Source organism: Chiloscyllium plagiosum, chromosome 7, assembly GCF_004010195.1.
Source record: "Chiloscyllium plagiosum isolate BGI_BamShark_2017 chromosome 7, ASM401019v2, whole genome shotgun sequence".
Lineage (NCBI taxonomy): Eukaryota > Metazoa > Chordata > Chondrichthyes > Orectolobiformes > Hemiscylliidae > Chiloscyllium > Chiloscyllium plagiosum.
This window is the reverse complement of record NC_057716.1, coordinates 5,824,435-5,840,528: the sequence shown is the minus strand read 5'-3', so window position 1 is coordinate 5,840,528 and position 16,094 is coordinate 5,824,435. Positions and strand designations below refer to the sequence as shown.

The 16,094-nt window shown below is 40.6% G+C and overlaps 1 protein-coding gene across 1 annotated transcript; it reads left to right on the top strand.

Annotated features, from left to right (window-relative positions):
- The first annotated feature begins 3,888 nt into the window (after positions 1-3,888).
- On the top strand, positions 3,889-8,481 carry LOC122551971 (uncharacterized protein C2orf66-like). The gene is made up of 3 exons (XM_043694538.1): positions 3,889-3,969; positions 4,054-4,194; positions 7,979-8,481. Exons 2-3 carry the CDS (start codon positions 4,072-4,074, stop codon positions 8,162-8,164), a joined length of 309 nt encoding a protein of 102 aa, XP_043550473.1. The 5' UTR covers positions 3,889-3,969; positions 4,054-4,071; the 3' UTR covers positions 8,165-8,481.
- The last annotated feature ends 7,613 nt before the right edge of the window (positions 8,482-16,094 follow it).

The window sequence follows — 16,094 nt, the reverse complement described above, 5'->3', positions numbered from 1 at the left end:
GTCCATTTTCAGAGTTACATCCTCAAAAAATTCCAGAAGATTAGTTAAGTATGATTTCCCCTTCATAAATCCATGCTGACTCTGACCTATCCTGTTACTACTATCCAGATGTGTCGTAATTTCATCCTTTATAATAGACTCCAGCATCTTTCCCACCACTGAGGTCAGACTAACTGGTCTATAATTTTCTGCTTTCTTTCTCCCACCTTTCTTAAAAAGTTGTACAACATTAGCCACCCTCCAATCCGCAGGAACTGATCCCGAATCAATTGAACTCTGGAAAATAATCACCAATGCATCCACGATTTCTCGAGCCACCTCTTTCAGTACCCTGGGATGTAGACCATTAGGCTTCGGGGACCTATCAACCTTCAGACCTAACAGTCTCTCCAACACAAGGGCACATTGTTCAGATGTGACTCTTCGCGATTTCTCAGCTTAAACTTTGCAGCACCTACTGCTCATAACAACCGCCAGAGATTAGAGAGAACCCCGAGTGGCAGTGGGTTCATGAACCTGTGAATGAGACCTGTCCATTAACCTGATGTTAACGTTATAGGTATCTGTGAGATAGTTCTGACAGTAACGGAGTATAGTGGCCAACTGGAAGCAAGCAATCCTACCGGATAAGATTAGCGTGGTATTGTGATCAAGTGCTCCTTTCCTGATTTTCAAAATAAAAAGTCACATAGAGTGTTTTGATTTTAAGGAATGCGGACTCGAGCGATTCCACGCCCACCCACGTCGAGCTTATTTCGAGAATTGTTTTGGTGTGATTTCCATTGTGATGTTTAACGGCGTCTTCCATTGAGCTGGTACTGTCCCTGGTGCTGAAAAGCAACCTTGGGCATAGACTTAGTTTAAAGACTGGCCCAGGCGCAGTGTTCAGATTCCCAGCAGCATATTTCTAACTGGGGCTTGAAGCACAGTTTATGAAACGACCTCACATTGATCTCCAATCCAGCTATTCCTCCCAGGTCTCCGTCTCTAAAACGCTTTAAACAGTGGAATCAATTTATCATCAGAACAGAAATTGCTGGGGAGACTCAGCAGGTCTGGCAGCATGTGTGGAGCGAGAAAGCGGAGTTGATGTCGTCGAGACTGATGAAGGGTCACCGATCTCGAAACGTTAACGCTGCTTTCTCCTTACACATGTTGCCAGACCTGCTGAATTTCTCCAACAATGTTTTGTTTCAAATCTCCAGCATCCGCCTTCCTTTGATTTAGTTTAAAATCAATTTATCACCCGCGAAAGTTTGTGTCCATCAGAATGAACGACAGTGCTCACCCAAGTACATTGTGTGTGTTAGTGATATGTTTTATCTTGGCGCTTACCCGTCGAAAGGTCCTATCACCCTCTTGGTGTCAGTCAGAGAATGAACCATTCACTGAGTGCGAGGAAGAACTGAAAAACAGGAGGGCTGTTGGTGTCAGCACATTAACATAAAACGTATTCATTGTTCTGTTCCCCAGCGAGTTTGCAGCGTCGGTTAATATCGGATTTCCACTCATGTAGTTATTCACCAAAACTCCAACCAAGTGAACCACTTCAAGAGTGCTGCAGAAATTGTTAGGGTATAACGTGGCATTTAACACATCTCGAAATGATCTTTACATTCCTGACCGACTATTATTGATGCAAATGAAACAGGTGAAAATAAAACAACTTCATAATGTGGAAAAATGCCACACGCACACATACACTCTCTCTCACACATACACAATCTCATACTCTATCTCACACATACATTCTCTCTCTCACACACACTCTCTCTCTCTCACATACACACTCTCATACTCTCTATCTCACACATACTCTCTCACACACACACACTCTCTATCTCACACACATACACTCACACATACACACTCTCTCACACTCTCTCACATCACACACTCTCTCTCACACACACACTCTCTCTCACACAGTCTCTCTCCCTCTCTCACACACACACTCACACACTCTCTCTCTCACACACACATACATGACTGAATATCTTCCAAAAATGACATGCCATTTTGCTCAAGTACATTTTTTAACAACTCACATGGACAATGAAGAGCTACTGAAATCTCCATTTCCACTTTATCTCTTCAAAGCACTGATCGCAACTAAATCACGCCTTACCTCTATTCGGATGACCTTGAATAAACACTCAGTAAATCTAAATTACTCCCAGCACATATATACGGCATTACTTTCTGATTGATGTTGTGCACTGCTGTTACTTTTCATTGGTGAATGAAAAAATCAAACTTGTTTGAGAATTGCCTCTATATTACAGTGCTATCCTTGGGACATGGAGCGTTTCTGTAATCGCCCTGGCAAATATAACTTACGGGAGAAAGTGAGGATTGCAGATGCTGGAGGGTCAGCGTCGAAAAGTGTGGCGCTGGAAAAGCACAGCAGGTCAGACAGCATCCGAGGAGCAGGAGAGTCGGCGTTTCGGGTATGAGCTCTTCTTCAGGAATGAAGGCCTTATGCCCGAAAAGCCGATTCGCCTGCTCCCCAGATGCTGCCGGACCTGCTGTGATTTCCCAGCGTCACACTTTTCCACAGCGGCCAGGACTTCCCAGTGCCGCGCACACCAGCCATAATTTTCCAACCGAATGGGGAAGGGGGTGAGGTGGGAGTGAGACTGTGGGTTGCTCCGATAATAAGAGGGAGACTTCTCCGGTCGGAGAGAAAGGCTCGCTCTGCTCTATCACCAACGATCAGAGCAGTTGCCAATATTGGTGCCAATACAGATGTAGTTTGGTTACTTTTCCCTCCAGGTCTTAGAAAACGGTAACACAAGGTCTAGCTTTAATTGGGATACGTGTCGCTTTAGGAATAATGCCAACTTTGTAAAGGGTGATATGAATTGATAGACCTCCCGGCGATAGAGTTGGGTTTTGAGATGCTCATTTTCACAACATGTCAATGTGGAGACGAAGTAAACAAGTCAGGAAAGCGATCAGTAACCAATCACACACGGTTTCCAAAGCTCAAACCACTCACTGTTTCACTTCAATGTGACTGCATTTGTATTTCCAGTTTACAGTTGGTTGTGAAGACGGGTTGGGTATACAGCTAGGCTAAGCGACTATGCCACTTGGATATCTGCCCAGGCCACTCCAGGACAGGGGGTGCGAGGTCTCCTCTCGGGAGCTCTCTCACATCCGCACGACAAACCCAGCCTGCAAAACCTCCAACTCACGCGTCTGTGTGCAACCTAGGGATTTTGTTAACTCTTAAGTGGGGCTTCCCTCAGATCTCCAAACCCAAAACTCAAGTTTGAAGTTCTCAGACTTTTTAAAAAAAAATGTGCATTTATAAAGCGCGTTTCGAATCTTCGGAATTTACAATCAATTACTCCTCTACACATAGTCATTTTTTAATATAGTTAGGAGGAGATTCATTTGTTTTCGTGGTGCTGTTTGGAAAATAAATGACGTCCTTTTGGACAAGCTACTGAATCATTGCATTTCATCCTAACACATTGAAAATGTCTAATATCTTATACCTCCACTACTCAGTGCACCGGTGTGTTGTGTTTATAACAGCCTCAATTATATATTCATGCCTCGCTAAGACTTGATTGTAACTCGAAAGGACGGACTGCTATTCCCGGTTAAGCCAGTGCAACCTTCAGACTTTGGCAAAATGTAATAAAGGTTTGGAAATAACTAACTATCAAATAGACACTAAATTTCAGGGTCGAGAATCTCTTGTCTGGATTAATAGAGCTGTTTTATGCGGATATGTAATTATTTCCGCTTTGCGTGAATTTTGAGTTTATTCCCTTGAGTTTATCAAACCCATTGAAAGATCATTACACTCTGGTACACTCTGCTAACGTCACTGACACCCACACAAAATGCCACCGGTATAAAATAGAATAGCTGCAGCACTGTCAGAGGCTTTTCAAGCTGCACAGCAGTTGGGAGCGCGAGCTCCATTTCAGTCTTCAAGTGCAAAGGCTTTGTGTGAGTATTACGCTTTTTCCAGCCTCGTAGGCACCTATTTTGTTTGAAATGTGTATGAAATGACCCTCCTGATTTTCTTTCCAGTAACACCCAAGCTCCATCATGCTCAAAGTGCAGGTTTTTACTTTCTGCCTAGCTGTCTCCCTCGTCACTTTAGTCCATGCAATTCCCCTGGAGTCTAAAGATGCTTGGAAGTCTTTGGAAAACCCAAGAAACAGAGAGCTGGTAAGAGTTTTCCATTCATTCGATCAAACTGAATCTCTGTGTACTCGTAACGCGCCAGTTCGGTTTGTTTATCCTCTTGTAGTTGACTTCATGCTAGTTTGTCTGCTGAATTAAAAAGACTTGTTAAAAAACATAGAAATTGTTCATACATTGTCCGACAGAACTGAATTATTGCCGAATTATTTTTAAGATTAGTTTATTAGTTTGCTGAATTGGCTTTAAATAAGGGCACCTATCAGTATTGTCGTGAAAATAATACTTATCTCACACATACACAGAGGTATTTAAACTGTTAGCCCGCGGGGTCAGTGTGGAAGATTCTTAATCATCTGATGAAGTGTCTCCCAACTAAAGGGGAGAAGCTGAACTTTAAGTTTGTGGAAGCCAGTGTACGCCATATAGATTTATTGATTCAATTATCCCAACAGGACTGAAGACTAATTGGCCCAATTGAGGAAGGTTGGCTGGTGCTGTTACTTTTACGCAATGATAGTTTGTCATAGGGAGATATTTCTGTTACAATACGATTGTGACTTCGTTTTTTTTCCAGGCAAGTCCTCCACCCAATTTAGAGTTACCAAGTTAAAGGTAGTAACGAGATGTTGAAAACAATCGTACAGTATCCCGCGTTCACATAAACCCAATACAAAGACATCACAATCCATCTCCCACCTAATTTCAGCTACACTGCCTTGCACAAGTCTTGAGAAAACTGCAATTACAAAATAAAAGAATTGTAAACCCATCCCTTGCAGGACACAGGTTGAAACTGTTTGGTTTCAGTGCACGCTGTTCTTACAGAGTCATCCTGCACGGAAACAGACCCTTTGGTCCAACTCCAGGCTCCCATACTAAACCAGTCCCACTTTCCGCATTTGGTCCATTTCCCTTTAAACCTTTCCTATTCATGTAATTATCCAAATGTCTTTTAAATGTTTAACTGTGCCTGCATCTACCACATCCTCTGGCAGTACATTCCACACAGGAACCACCCTCTGTGTGAAAAAGTTGCCCCTCGTGTCCTTTTTAAATCTGTCTCATCTCACCTAAAAAAATGTCCCCTAATTTTGAACTCCTCCATCTAGGGAAAAGACCTTTGCTATTCACCTTATTTGTGCCCCTCATCAGTTTATAAACCTCGATTTTTAAATAAAACATCCCTCAACCTCCTGTTCTCCAGTGAAAAAAGTTCCAGCATATTGAACCACTCCTTGAAACTCAAAACCCTCCAGTCCCATCAATATCCTGGTAAATCTTTTCTGAACGCTCTCCAATTTAATAATATCCTTCATATAGCAGGGTGAGCAGCACTATACACAGTACTCCAAAAGTGGCCTCACCAGCGTCCTGGAGAATCTCAACATGATGTCCTGACTCCTATAATTCAATGGGCTGAGCAATGAAGGCAAGCATGCTCAATGCCTTCTTAACCATCCTGTCTACTTCCAATGCAACTTTCAAAGAATGATGTACCTGTACCCCCAGGTCTCTGTTCGACATCACTATCCAGGGCCCTAGCATTAACTGTATTAAGTCCTGTTTTGTTTGTTTTACCAAAATGCAATATCTTGCATTGATCCAAATTGAACTCTAACTGCAACTCTTTGTCCCACTGGCCCAATTGATCAAGATCCCGTTGTAATCTTAGGCAAACTTCATCACTATCCACTAACCTACCAATTTTGGTATCATCCGCAAACTTACTAACCATGCCTCCTAAATTCTCAAAGATAGTTTATAAAAACAACCCTCTATCTCCTACCGTCAAGCCAATTTTGTATCCAGTTGACAAGCTCTCCCTTAATCCCATGTGATCTAAGTTTACTGATCAGTCTACCAAATAGAACCTAGTCAAAGGCTTTACTAAAGTCCATGTAGACAACGTTTACCACTCGACCCTCTATTTGGTTACTTCCTCAAAAAACTGAATCAAGTTTGTGAAACACAATTTCCCATGCAGAACACCATGCTGATTATCCCTAATCAGCCTGTGCTTCCCCTAATGCTTGTAAATCCTCTCACTCAGAAACCCCTCCAACAACTTATCCATCACTGATGTCAGACTTACCAATCTATAATTCCCAGGCTTCTCCTTACAGCCTTTCTTGAATAAAGACACTACATGAGCCATCCTCCAGTCCTCTGGTGCCTCACCGGGACAGTAGATGATAAAAATATCTCTACTAAGGGACCCTGTAATTTCTTCTTTAACTTCCCACAAATGCCAGGAGATATTTGATCAGGTACCTGCCATTTATCCATCTCTATGTTTGTTAAGACCTCCAGCATCATATCTTCTGTAATGTGGACTGTTTTCAAAACATTAATATTTATTTCAGAGTTCCCTAGCTTCCATATTTTTTCCCAAATTTAAACCTGATGTGAAATATTCATTTACTATCTCTCCCATCTCTTGTTGTTCCAGGCAGATGATCTCTATCTTTACAAGGTGCCATATTCTCTCCTAGTTGCTCTTAATGTACTTGCAGAATCCCTTTGAATTATCCTTAGCTTTGTCTGTTAAGGCTATCTCATATCCCCTTTTTGCCCTCTTAAGAATTCCCCACACCCCTTATACCCTTCTAAACTTAAATTGAATGAGGAAAAATAGGAAAAATGTACGATAACCAGCATGAGCAAGAGAACACTAGGGTAAGATTATGTTGGAACGTACATTTGAATAGTTTCTTTGAATAGGTATATTGCAGTCATGCTATGTCAGTCTACACCCCTTTCATAGATCTCAATCACAAACCCATGATTTTTTTGTTTTAAACTTTATAAATGCCTTTATTACCTCTGCTACCCTCTCTCGCCTCCTATTAGAATCATTAGTTTCCATTTAATTTCTCTTCCCTGTGTTCAAACTCCTTTATGATCTGGTTCCTCCCTATCTCTGCAAACTCCTCCAACTCTAAAATCCTCAAGAGACCCCTGTACTCCCTAATTCTGGAATGTAGCCTCTCTCATCATTAGTAACCAGGCCTCCAGCTGCCCATACCTAATTACACACATTCCCTCCAGAAATTTCTGTCTCTTTTTCTCATGAAATAGGCTCTTTTCAACCTCCCTCAGTGAAATTTCCAAGAGGAGAAGCCAACACCATTGAATAATTAAGAGTCATAGAATCAAGTTCACATGGGAGGAGGCCATTCAGCCCATTGAGTACTTGTTTGCTCTCAGTCGAACAATGCTGTAATTCTTATTCCTCTGCTTGATCCCTGTGGCTCTGCAATTTTTATCTCCTTCAAGCGCTCAACCAATTTTGTTTTGTAACGCTGTCTCTACTTCCACCACCTTTACTGGCAGAAGGTTCTGGATCATTCCCACATGGCCATACACTACAGTTCTTTCTCATGCCCTACCCATGTCTCTTGCTCAGAAGATTAAATCTATTTGCCAGAGGCAAATTCATTTTCTGAATGATAGCTAGAAATATAAAAAAAGGCAAGAGTTTCTATAAATACTTAAAGCAGTAAAGACTTAACAAATGAATGCTTCCCATAGAAGGTCAGACTGGAGAATAAAGAATGGAAAGTAAGGAGATGGAAGAGGAATTGAACAGATGTTTTGCATTTGCTTCACTATAGAGGGTGCCATTCCAGAAGCAACAAATGAATCAAGAAATGGAAGAGCTTGAAGTATTCCAGTTGAATAGAAGAGTCAATATTTTCTATTGTAACTTTGCAATTGTGTAAAGGTCAGAGTGAATAAGTAAACAGCTTGCAAACAAAGTAATAAATTAATTGGCTTCAACTGGAGTTTTGATTCTTTTCCTCTTCAGTTTTTCCGAACGCTGCAAGCTTATTTTTCTGGGAGAGGAGTTGATGTCGGGAAGATCTCTAAATCTTTCAGAATGGACAACAGGAAACCATTCATAGCAGCCGCTCTTTACCCGGACCACATTGCCTCTGCCTTTTCAGACTATGAAGGCCAGAAGGATTCTTTTGCAGCGTTCTTGAAAGGATGACTATAATGACATCAAAATCATCTCATTATATCAGCAGCTGAGAATTAATCATGATTGCAGTTTAGTCAAAGCCTCCTTCACGTGACCCTTCAATCTTCTGTTTGAGTTGTCTTTTCCTTTTGTGTGAATTGCTTTCTTGAAATGATCTTACTGCTTTATGAAGTATTTGATCGTCCTTATCTACCAAGTATTTCATTAGATGTTATGTTGCTTTGATTCATGCCTTTTTTTTCCTTCATACGCCCACATGATGCAAAGTTTGCATCCTCTCATTGTGACATTTTAATGCAGCTGTAAATAAATGTTAAGCAAAGGCAGGGTGATGTAAATAAATATATAAAATCATACTAAGATTGTCCTTTGTCCTTTCTTGGCCTTCTTTATTTCCTCGTATCTGCATGGAAGTTTGTTGAAGTAAACCATGTGCAGCATATTGGTATCATGCCCAAGCCATTAAAATATCTCAGCAGGGAATTTAGTGATGGTATCAATCATTTTGAGAGATTAAACAGTAATTTTAGAACAGGTTCAACTATCAAACACAAATGCAGGACTGATAGAGGAGGCATTCAGGATAAAAACAACTATGAGCCTCCTGGATGATGTAATGCTGGATAAACTCCCAGAATCATTTAAGAACCAAGTGGATTTTCAAAGGAAGCTGGGGCCTTTAACATCTGGATGCAAAAATACAAAATATTTCTTTTATTGTGATCTTACCAATGTTTTCTACAAACCCATCATTACTTCCTTAGACTTCCACTCTATTCTATTTATTACAACCAGTCAGTATTGGCCTTCTAGTGGCTTTATTTTCTGCATATGCATTCATTCTTCATCTCTTGCGTTGTCCTATTTTATATGGGCTTACTGCAATGCTGGTTGATCACCCTTCACCATCTCTTCCTGACAGTCATGCATTCCTCTTCCAATTCTACTAATTTTGATTCTCTCAGCACCACATCTTGGGCCTTCTTCACCTTCTTCCTGGGAAATCATCTGCACTGCTCACCTCACCATGTTATCTTTCCTGACTATACTATCAGAGTATTTCAATATCTTCTTGACTGTTTTTTTCAATGCTCCTAAAATATTCACAAAACACCTGATGATTTTCATGTGATAAAAAGATTTTTAACATTATCAATTAAAGTTTAGATTTTTAAAATAAGAGACAGATAAGACCATAAGATGTAGGAGCAGAAGTAGGCCATTCAGCCCACTGACCAGGAGAAAGTGAGGATTGCAGAAGCTGGAGATCAGAGTCGCAAAAGGTATAGTGCTGGAAAAGAACGGCAAGTCAGGCAGCATCCTCATAATTTTCCAGAAAGCATGTGATTTAATTAAATTCCTAGCAGATACCTGTACTGTTAATTGATGAAATGTTTTTACTGCTGTGTTTACAACAGACAGAAAACACAGACCAGGGTTATTTAGTTTGACTTCAGTTCAGAAGCATTTTAGATCAGGAGAACAATCACTGTCGCAGAAGGTTTTAGGTTGTGAATTTCCCAATCTGTGAGAATTTGTACACATTTAAGCTGGCAGAACCGAAAGGGAGTTGTAAATCTGTTTCAGTAATTCTAGAAGGAAAACTGAAAAGAGAGTCAGTGAAGTAAAATATTTAAGAATTAAAACGGGAATGATATTTCTCTTGAACTTGAATCTGTATCTGTCAAGGGTATTGCTGGGATTGAGATTGAAGTTTCATTTTATTGTTTGTTAGGATCTTTATAAACTCTCATATTTAGTGTGTTTTTGTTTTCTTTTGTGCAATAAACTTTTGTTATATTGTTAAGGAATAATCAGCAGTCTTACATGAATATGTTCAGTGAAATAACTCTAACCAATCACAAACGAAACTTATGAAATGTTCAGTCAGGATTCACTACTGGATCTGACTTGTACAGTATTACCAACAGTTGGGATCACAAAGTTACCATTGACAAAGGCTGAACCGGAAGAGATAAGATTTTATTGAACTAGAAATCTGCATTTACGGTTTACAGAGGATGGGATGGATAAATGTTTTGCTTCATTTGAAAAGGTATCTAGAAAGATGGGGTGGTAAAAATTGTTTGGCTCTTAATGTTACAGAGATTCTTGACAAGTACAGATATGAACATGTATGCCAGCTGTCAGAACAATAATCTTCAGATTATGAAACTGTTAAAAGAGCAATACTGAATGCTCATGAGCTTATCCCTAAAGCTTATCATTTAAAGTTCAAGACTTTAAAAAAAGCTTATTCAAACATTTGTCAAATTTATAAGAGAAAAATGTTGAGATCAGTAGTTTCAACCACTGATGTTAGAGAAATAAAATTGAGAACATGAGGGAAATCATGACTATTGAAGAATTCCAAAAATGGAATGCCAGTAAATCTAAATATAGATGACAGTTGAGTATTAAAGATTCAAGAAGTAGGAACTCTGGCAGATATTTATGAAATCTCAGACAGTTGCACACAGGGAGATGGTCAAATGGGAATCAAAGAAATTGGAAGAATATAAAGTCTGGAGATGGAGCAGGTATTAGTTTTAGGGACAGAAGGATACCAATATAATAAAAAGATTAGAAACTAAAAAGTGATATAAACAAAATACTATGCATCCGTTTTAATAAAATCAGATGTACTAAAGCTAATTGTTGGAAATTAATGGGAAACCTATTTCAGTAGTAAGAATAACTACATTTAGCATTCAAAACAAATTCCTTGTCTCCTGTCAATTGACAAAATTTCTATTTGTACTGCTGGAATTTCTTTTATACCATAATCCCGAAGTAGAACTAGCTTCTTATGAAGCAATTAAAACACCTTCTGTATATATACTGCATTGTACTCTTTTGTGAAGAGCTTGTTGCACTCAACTAAAGAACAAAGAGAACAAAGATAATTTACAGCCCAGGAACAGGCCTTTCAGCCCTCCAAGCCTGTGCCAATCCAAATCCACTGTCTAATCCTGTTGCCCAATTCCTAAGCATCTGGATCCCTTTGTTCCCCACCTACTCATGCATCTGTCCAGACACATCTTAAATGAATCTACCGTACCTGCCTCTACCACTTCTGCTGGCAATGTGTTCCAGGAACCTACAACCTCTGTAAAGTACTTGCTGCGTGTGTCCCTCTTAAACATTTCACCCCTCACCTTAAAGTGTGACCTCTCATTATGGAATCCTTCACCCTGGGAAAAGGCTTATTTCTATCTACCCTGTCTATACCCTTCATGATTTTGTAAACCTCAATCAGGGCCCCCCTCAATCTTCTTTTTGCTAATGAAAACAATCCTAACCTATTCAACCTCTACTCATAGCTAACACCTTCCATACAGGCAACATCCTCATAAATCCTTTCTGCACCCTATCCAATGCATCCACATCCTTTTGGTAATTTGGCTACCAGAACTGTACACAGTATTCTAAATGCAGCTGAACCATTGCCTTGTGCAATTTTAATATAACCTGCCAGCTCTTATGCTTAATATCCCATCTGATGAAGGCAAGCATACCATTTGCCTTCTTGACCACTCTATCCACCAGTGCAGTAACCTTCAGGGTACAATGAACCTGAACTGCCAGATCTGTCTACTCAATTTTTCCCAAGGCTCTTCCGTTTACTATATAATTCACTCTAGAATTAGACTTACGAAAATGCATCATGTCACATTTGCCTGGATTGAACTCCATCTACCACTTCTCTGCCCAACTCTCCAGTCTATCTATATTCTCCTGTATTCTTTGACAGTCCCCTATGCTTTCTTCTACTCCAATCTTCAGGCCATCTGCAAACTTGCTGATCATACCAACAGTGCCCTCTTCCAGATCATTTATGTATATCACAAACAGTGGCCCCCAGCACTGACCCCTGTGGAACACCACTGATCACCTTTCTCCATTTCGAGAAACTCCCTTCAACTACTACTCTGTCTCCTGTAGTTCTTTATCCACCTAGCTAGAACACCCTGCACACTATGTGACTTGACTTTCTCCATTAGTTTATCATGGGGACCCTTATCATACGCTTTACTAAAGTCAATGTATATGACATCTACAGCCCTTCCTTCATCTATCAACTTGGTCACTTCCTCAAAGAACTCTATTAAGTTGGTAAGGCATGATCTCCCTCCCACAAAACCATGTTGCCTATCACTGATAGGCCCATTCCTTTCCAAATATAAATAGATCCTATCCCTCAGTACCTTCTCCAGCAACTTTCCCACCACTGACGTCAGGCTCACTGGTCTGTAGTTACCTGGAATATCCCTTCTACCCTTCTTGTACAGGGGGACAAGATGAGCAATCCCCCAGTCCTCCGGCACCTCACCTGTATTTAAGGATGCAACAAAGATATCTGTCAGGGCCCCAGCTATTTCCTCTCTCACCTCCCTCAGAAACCTGGGTTAGATCCCATCCAGTCCTGGGAATTTGTCCACCTTAATAATTGTTAGCCAACCTAATACATCTTCCCTACTTATGTCAACGTGATCCAGACTAATCAAACTTCTATCTCTAATCTCAAGATTCATCATGTTCCTCTCCCCAGGGAACATTGATGCAAAGTAATCATTCAATCTCACCCATTCTCTCAGGTCCAACACACAGCCTTCCTTCATTATCCTTCAGTGGACCAATCCTTTTTCTTGTTAACTGCTTGCTTCTTACAGAAGAAAAGGCTTTCGGATTCTCCTTAATTCTGCTTGCTAACACTATTTCATGACCCCTTTTAGCCCGCTTGATTCCTCGTTTAAGACTTGTCCTACTCTTCCAATATTCCTGCAGGGCTCATTCTGTTCTTAGCTGCCTGGACCTTTTCCTCTTGGCTAGTCGTACAATTTCTCCTGTCATCCACAGTTCATGAATCTCATCTTTCCTATCCTTTGCTTTCAACAGGACGTGCCTATCCTGCACTGTCTTTGAAAGCCTCCCACATATCAAATGTGCACTTCCCTTCAAATAGCTGTGCCCAATCCACATTTCCCGGCTCCTGCCTAATTTTGATGTATTTGACCTTGGACCAGTTTAGTACTCTTCCCTTAGGACCACTCTCATCTTTGTCTACAAGTATTCCAAAACTTACAGAATTGTGGTTACTGTTCCCAAAGAAATCCCCCACCGCAACTTCTACCACCTGGCCTGGCTTATTCCCCAACACCAGGTCCAATATGGCCCCTTCCCTCATCGGACTTGTTACAAATTCTGCTCCATCCAGACTTCTGACACTAAGTGTATCCCAGTCAATGTTGGGAAAATTAAAACCTCCCATCACCATCACCCTGTTGCCTTGACATCTTTCCATAATCTGCTTACCTATTTGTTCTTCAACCTCACGCTCACTGTTGGGAGGCCTGTAATACTGCCCCAACAATGTAACTGCACCCTTTTTATTTCTCAGCGGCACCCATAATGCCTCACTACTCAACTCCTCCATAGTGTCCTCCTTTAGCACAGTCGTGAGACCATCCCTGACCAGCAATGCAACTCCTCCCCCCCTTTTACTTCCCTCCCTGTCCTGTCTGAAGCATCCATATCCTGGAACATTTAGTTGCCAATCATGCCCTTCCTTCAACCAAGTCTGTGATTGCAATAACATCATCATATTCTCAGGCACCAACCCAAGCCCTAATTTCGTCTGTTTTACCCACTATACTTCTTGCATTAAAGTATATGCACTTCAGACCACCAGTTCTTTTGTGTTCATCTGCTCTCTGCCTGTTCTTCCCCTCACTAATGCTAATTTCTTGATTCTTACAGGCTCCAGTTTCTACCTCACTGTCTACTTGTATGGTTTTCTGGCTCCCAGCCCCCTGCCACATTAGTTTAAACCCTCCCCAACAGCAGTAGCAAAAACTCCTCCAGAGACATTAGTTTCAGTCTGGTTTATCTGTAGACTATCCAATTTGTAATAGTCTCACCTTCCCCAGAAACAGTCCCAATGTCCCACAAATCTGAACCCCTCCCTCCTACACCATCTCTCAAATCACGCGTTCATCCTGCCTATTCTTTTTTTCTATGCTGGCTAGCACGTGGCACTGGTAGTAATCCCGAGATCACTACCTTTGAGGTCCTCCTTTTTAACTTCTCTCCTAGCTCCCTGAATTCTGCTTTCAGGACCTCATCTCGTTTTTTACTTATATCATTGGTGCCTGTATGCACCAATAATATAAGTAACAAATGATTTTTCTCAAAACCTGTTTTGTACTTATACTTTTGTACATGGTTTATGTAAACTTAAATTGTTATTATACGAATTTTAACTATTTTTACATTTACATAGCTCACAGTTAGCCATAGGAAGTTAGAATTAGAACCTGAATCCTGACAGTGTGGAAACAGACCCTTCGGCCCAACATGCCCACACCGATCCTCTGAAGAGCAACCCACCCAGACCCAGTCCCCTAACCTATATTTACCCCTGACTTAAATCCAGACTATGGGCAATTTAGCATGGCCAATTCATCTAACCTGCACATCTTTGAATTGTGGGAGGAAACCGGAGAACCTGGAGGAAATCTACACAGTCACTGGGAGAATTTGCAAACTCCACACAGACAGTTGCCCAAAGCTGGAATTGAACCTGGGTCCCTGGCTCTGAGGCAGCAGTGCTAAAAACTGAGCCACTATGCTGCCCAATGTACAAGTTTTAGTTGTATCATAGAATCCCTACAGTGTGGAAACAGGCCATTTAGCCCAACATGTCCACACTGACCCTCCAAAGAGTAACCCACCCAGACCCATTCCTCTGCCCTCTTACTCTACATTTACCCCTGACTAATACACCTAATCTACACATCTCTGAACTATGGGCAATTTAGCATGGCCAATTTACCTAACCTGCACATCTTTGGATTCTGGGAGGAAACTGGAGCACCCGGAGGAAACCCACGCTGACACTGGGAGAATATGTTTGGTGTAATAGGCTGAGGGGGACAGTTACAGCCCAATCTTAAACAAATAAAGAATTCACTGATTTCAATGCATTGTGGATGTGATATTGTTAATACAAGGATTTCAATAAATTCTGCTGAATCCTCTACAGCTCTGTTCTTAATGAAGCTGTAGGTCACTACACTTCAAGTGCATATCCAAGTACTTTTTAAATGTGACGAGAATTTGTGCTTCTACCGTTTTTACAGCCAATGATTTATTTGAAAGGAGTCACAATAGTGACAAAATATGGACTATTGTTTTTCAAAATCCATCATCTTACTTTATCCCTGGGATGTGCATGGTTTAAAAAAGGAAACAAAATCTGGATTAGAATGATCACAGCAACACCTGGGCAAATCATGAAAACAGGAGAAGCAAAGACATGACATAAACAAAGACAAAATTACCCTTTTATCAAAAGGCAATTAAACCAGTCAGTCAAGCTAGTTAAGCGTGAACAAGAGTTTCTTGTCTCCAACTCTGAATTACACTTCAGGCAAATTCTCACATATTGGAGATGGAACCTTACCTTTAATTTGGCAAAGCTAAAGAATCATAACTCCCACAGATGAAATACACATAAAAACAAGCTTGTATTTTAAGGAACTGTTTTTTTTGGCAAAGATATGGATTTGTTGCTACAGTTAGAGAAGGTGCTATTTTAGCCTCTTATGTTGGAAAAGTGCCTGGTGACAGACAGATTAAAAAGAAACATCACAACAATCAAGGATATGAAGGACAATGGCAAAATTCACCATTGCTCAACATTGAAGACATCAGGTGGACAACTATTGTCTCAGGTTTAAACTTGGTGCATCAAGGAGGCTTGAAGAACTTTAAACGGTATGTTCTTTTCATCTTGCTTTTGTACTGGACAGTATCCCTTTTTAGCTTTTTTGTGTGTGTATGGTTGTACTACCATTATTTTTCTTGGGTTAGCAGATAATAAAATTACTCTTTCTTTCAATGTATGAAACTTTGTAATTGGCTCCTAACTACAGAG

What these genes read in the sequence shown, in the direction of transcription:
- LOC122551971 (XM_043694538.1), top strand. Translation starts at nt 4,072, where the DNA reads ATGCTCAAAGTGCAGGTTTTTACTTTCTGCCTAGCTGTCTCCCTCGTC. An exon ending in ACCCAAGAAACAGAGAGCTG is followed by an intron (nt 4,195 to 7,978) that starts GTAAGAGTTTTC and finishes TTTCCTCTTCAG; the next exon opens with TTTTTCCGAACGCTGCAAGC.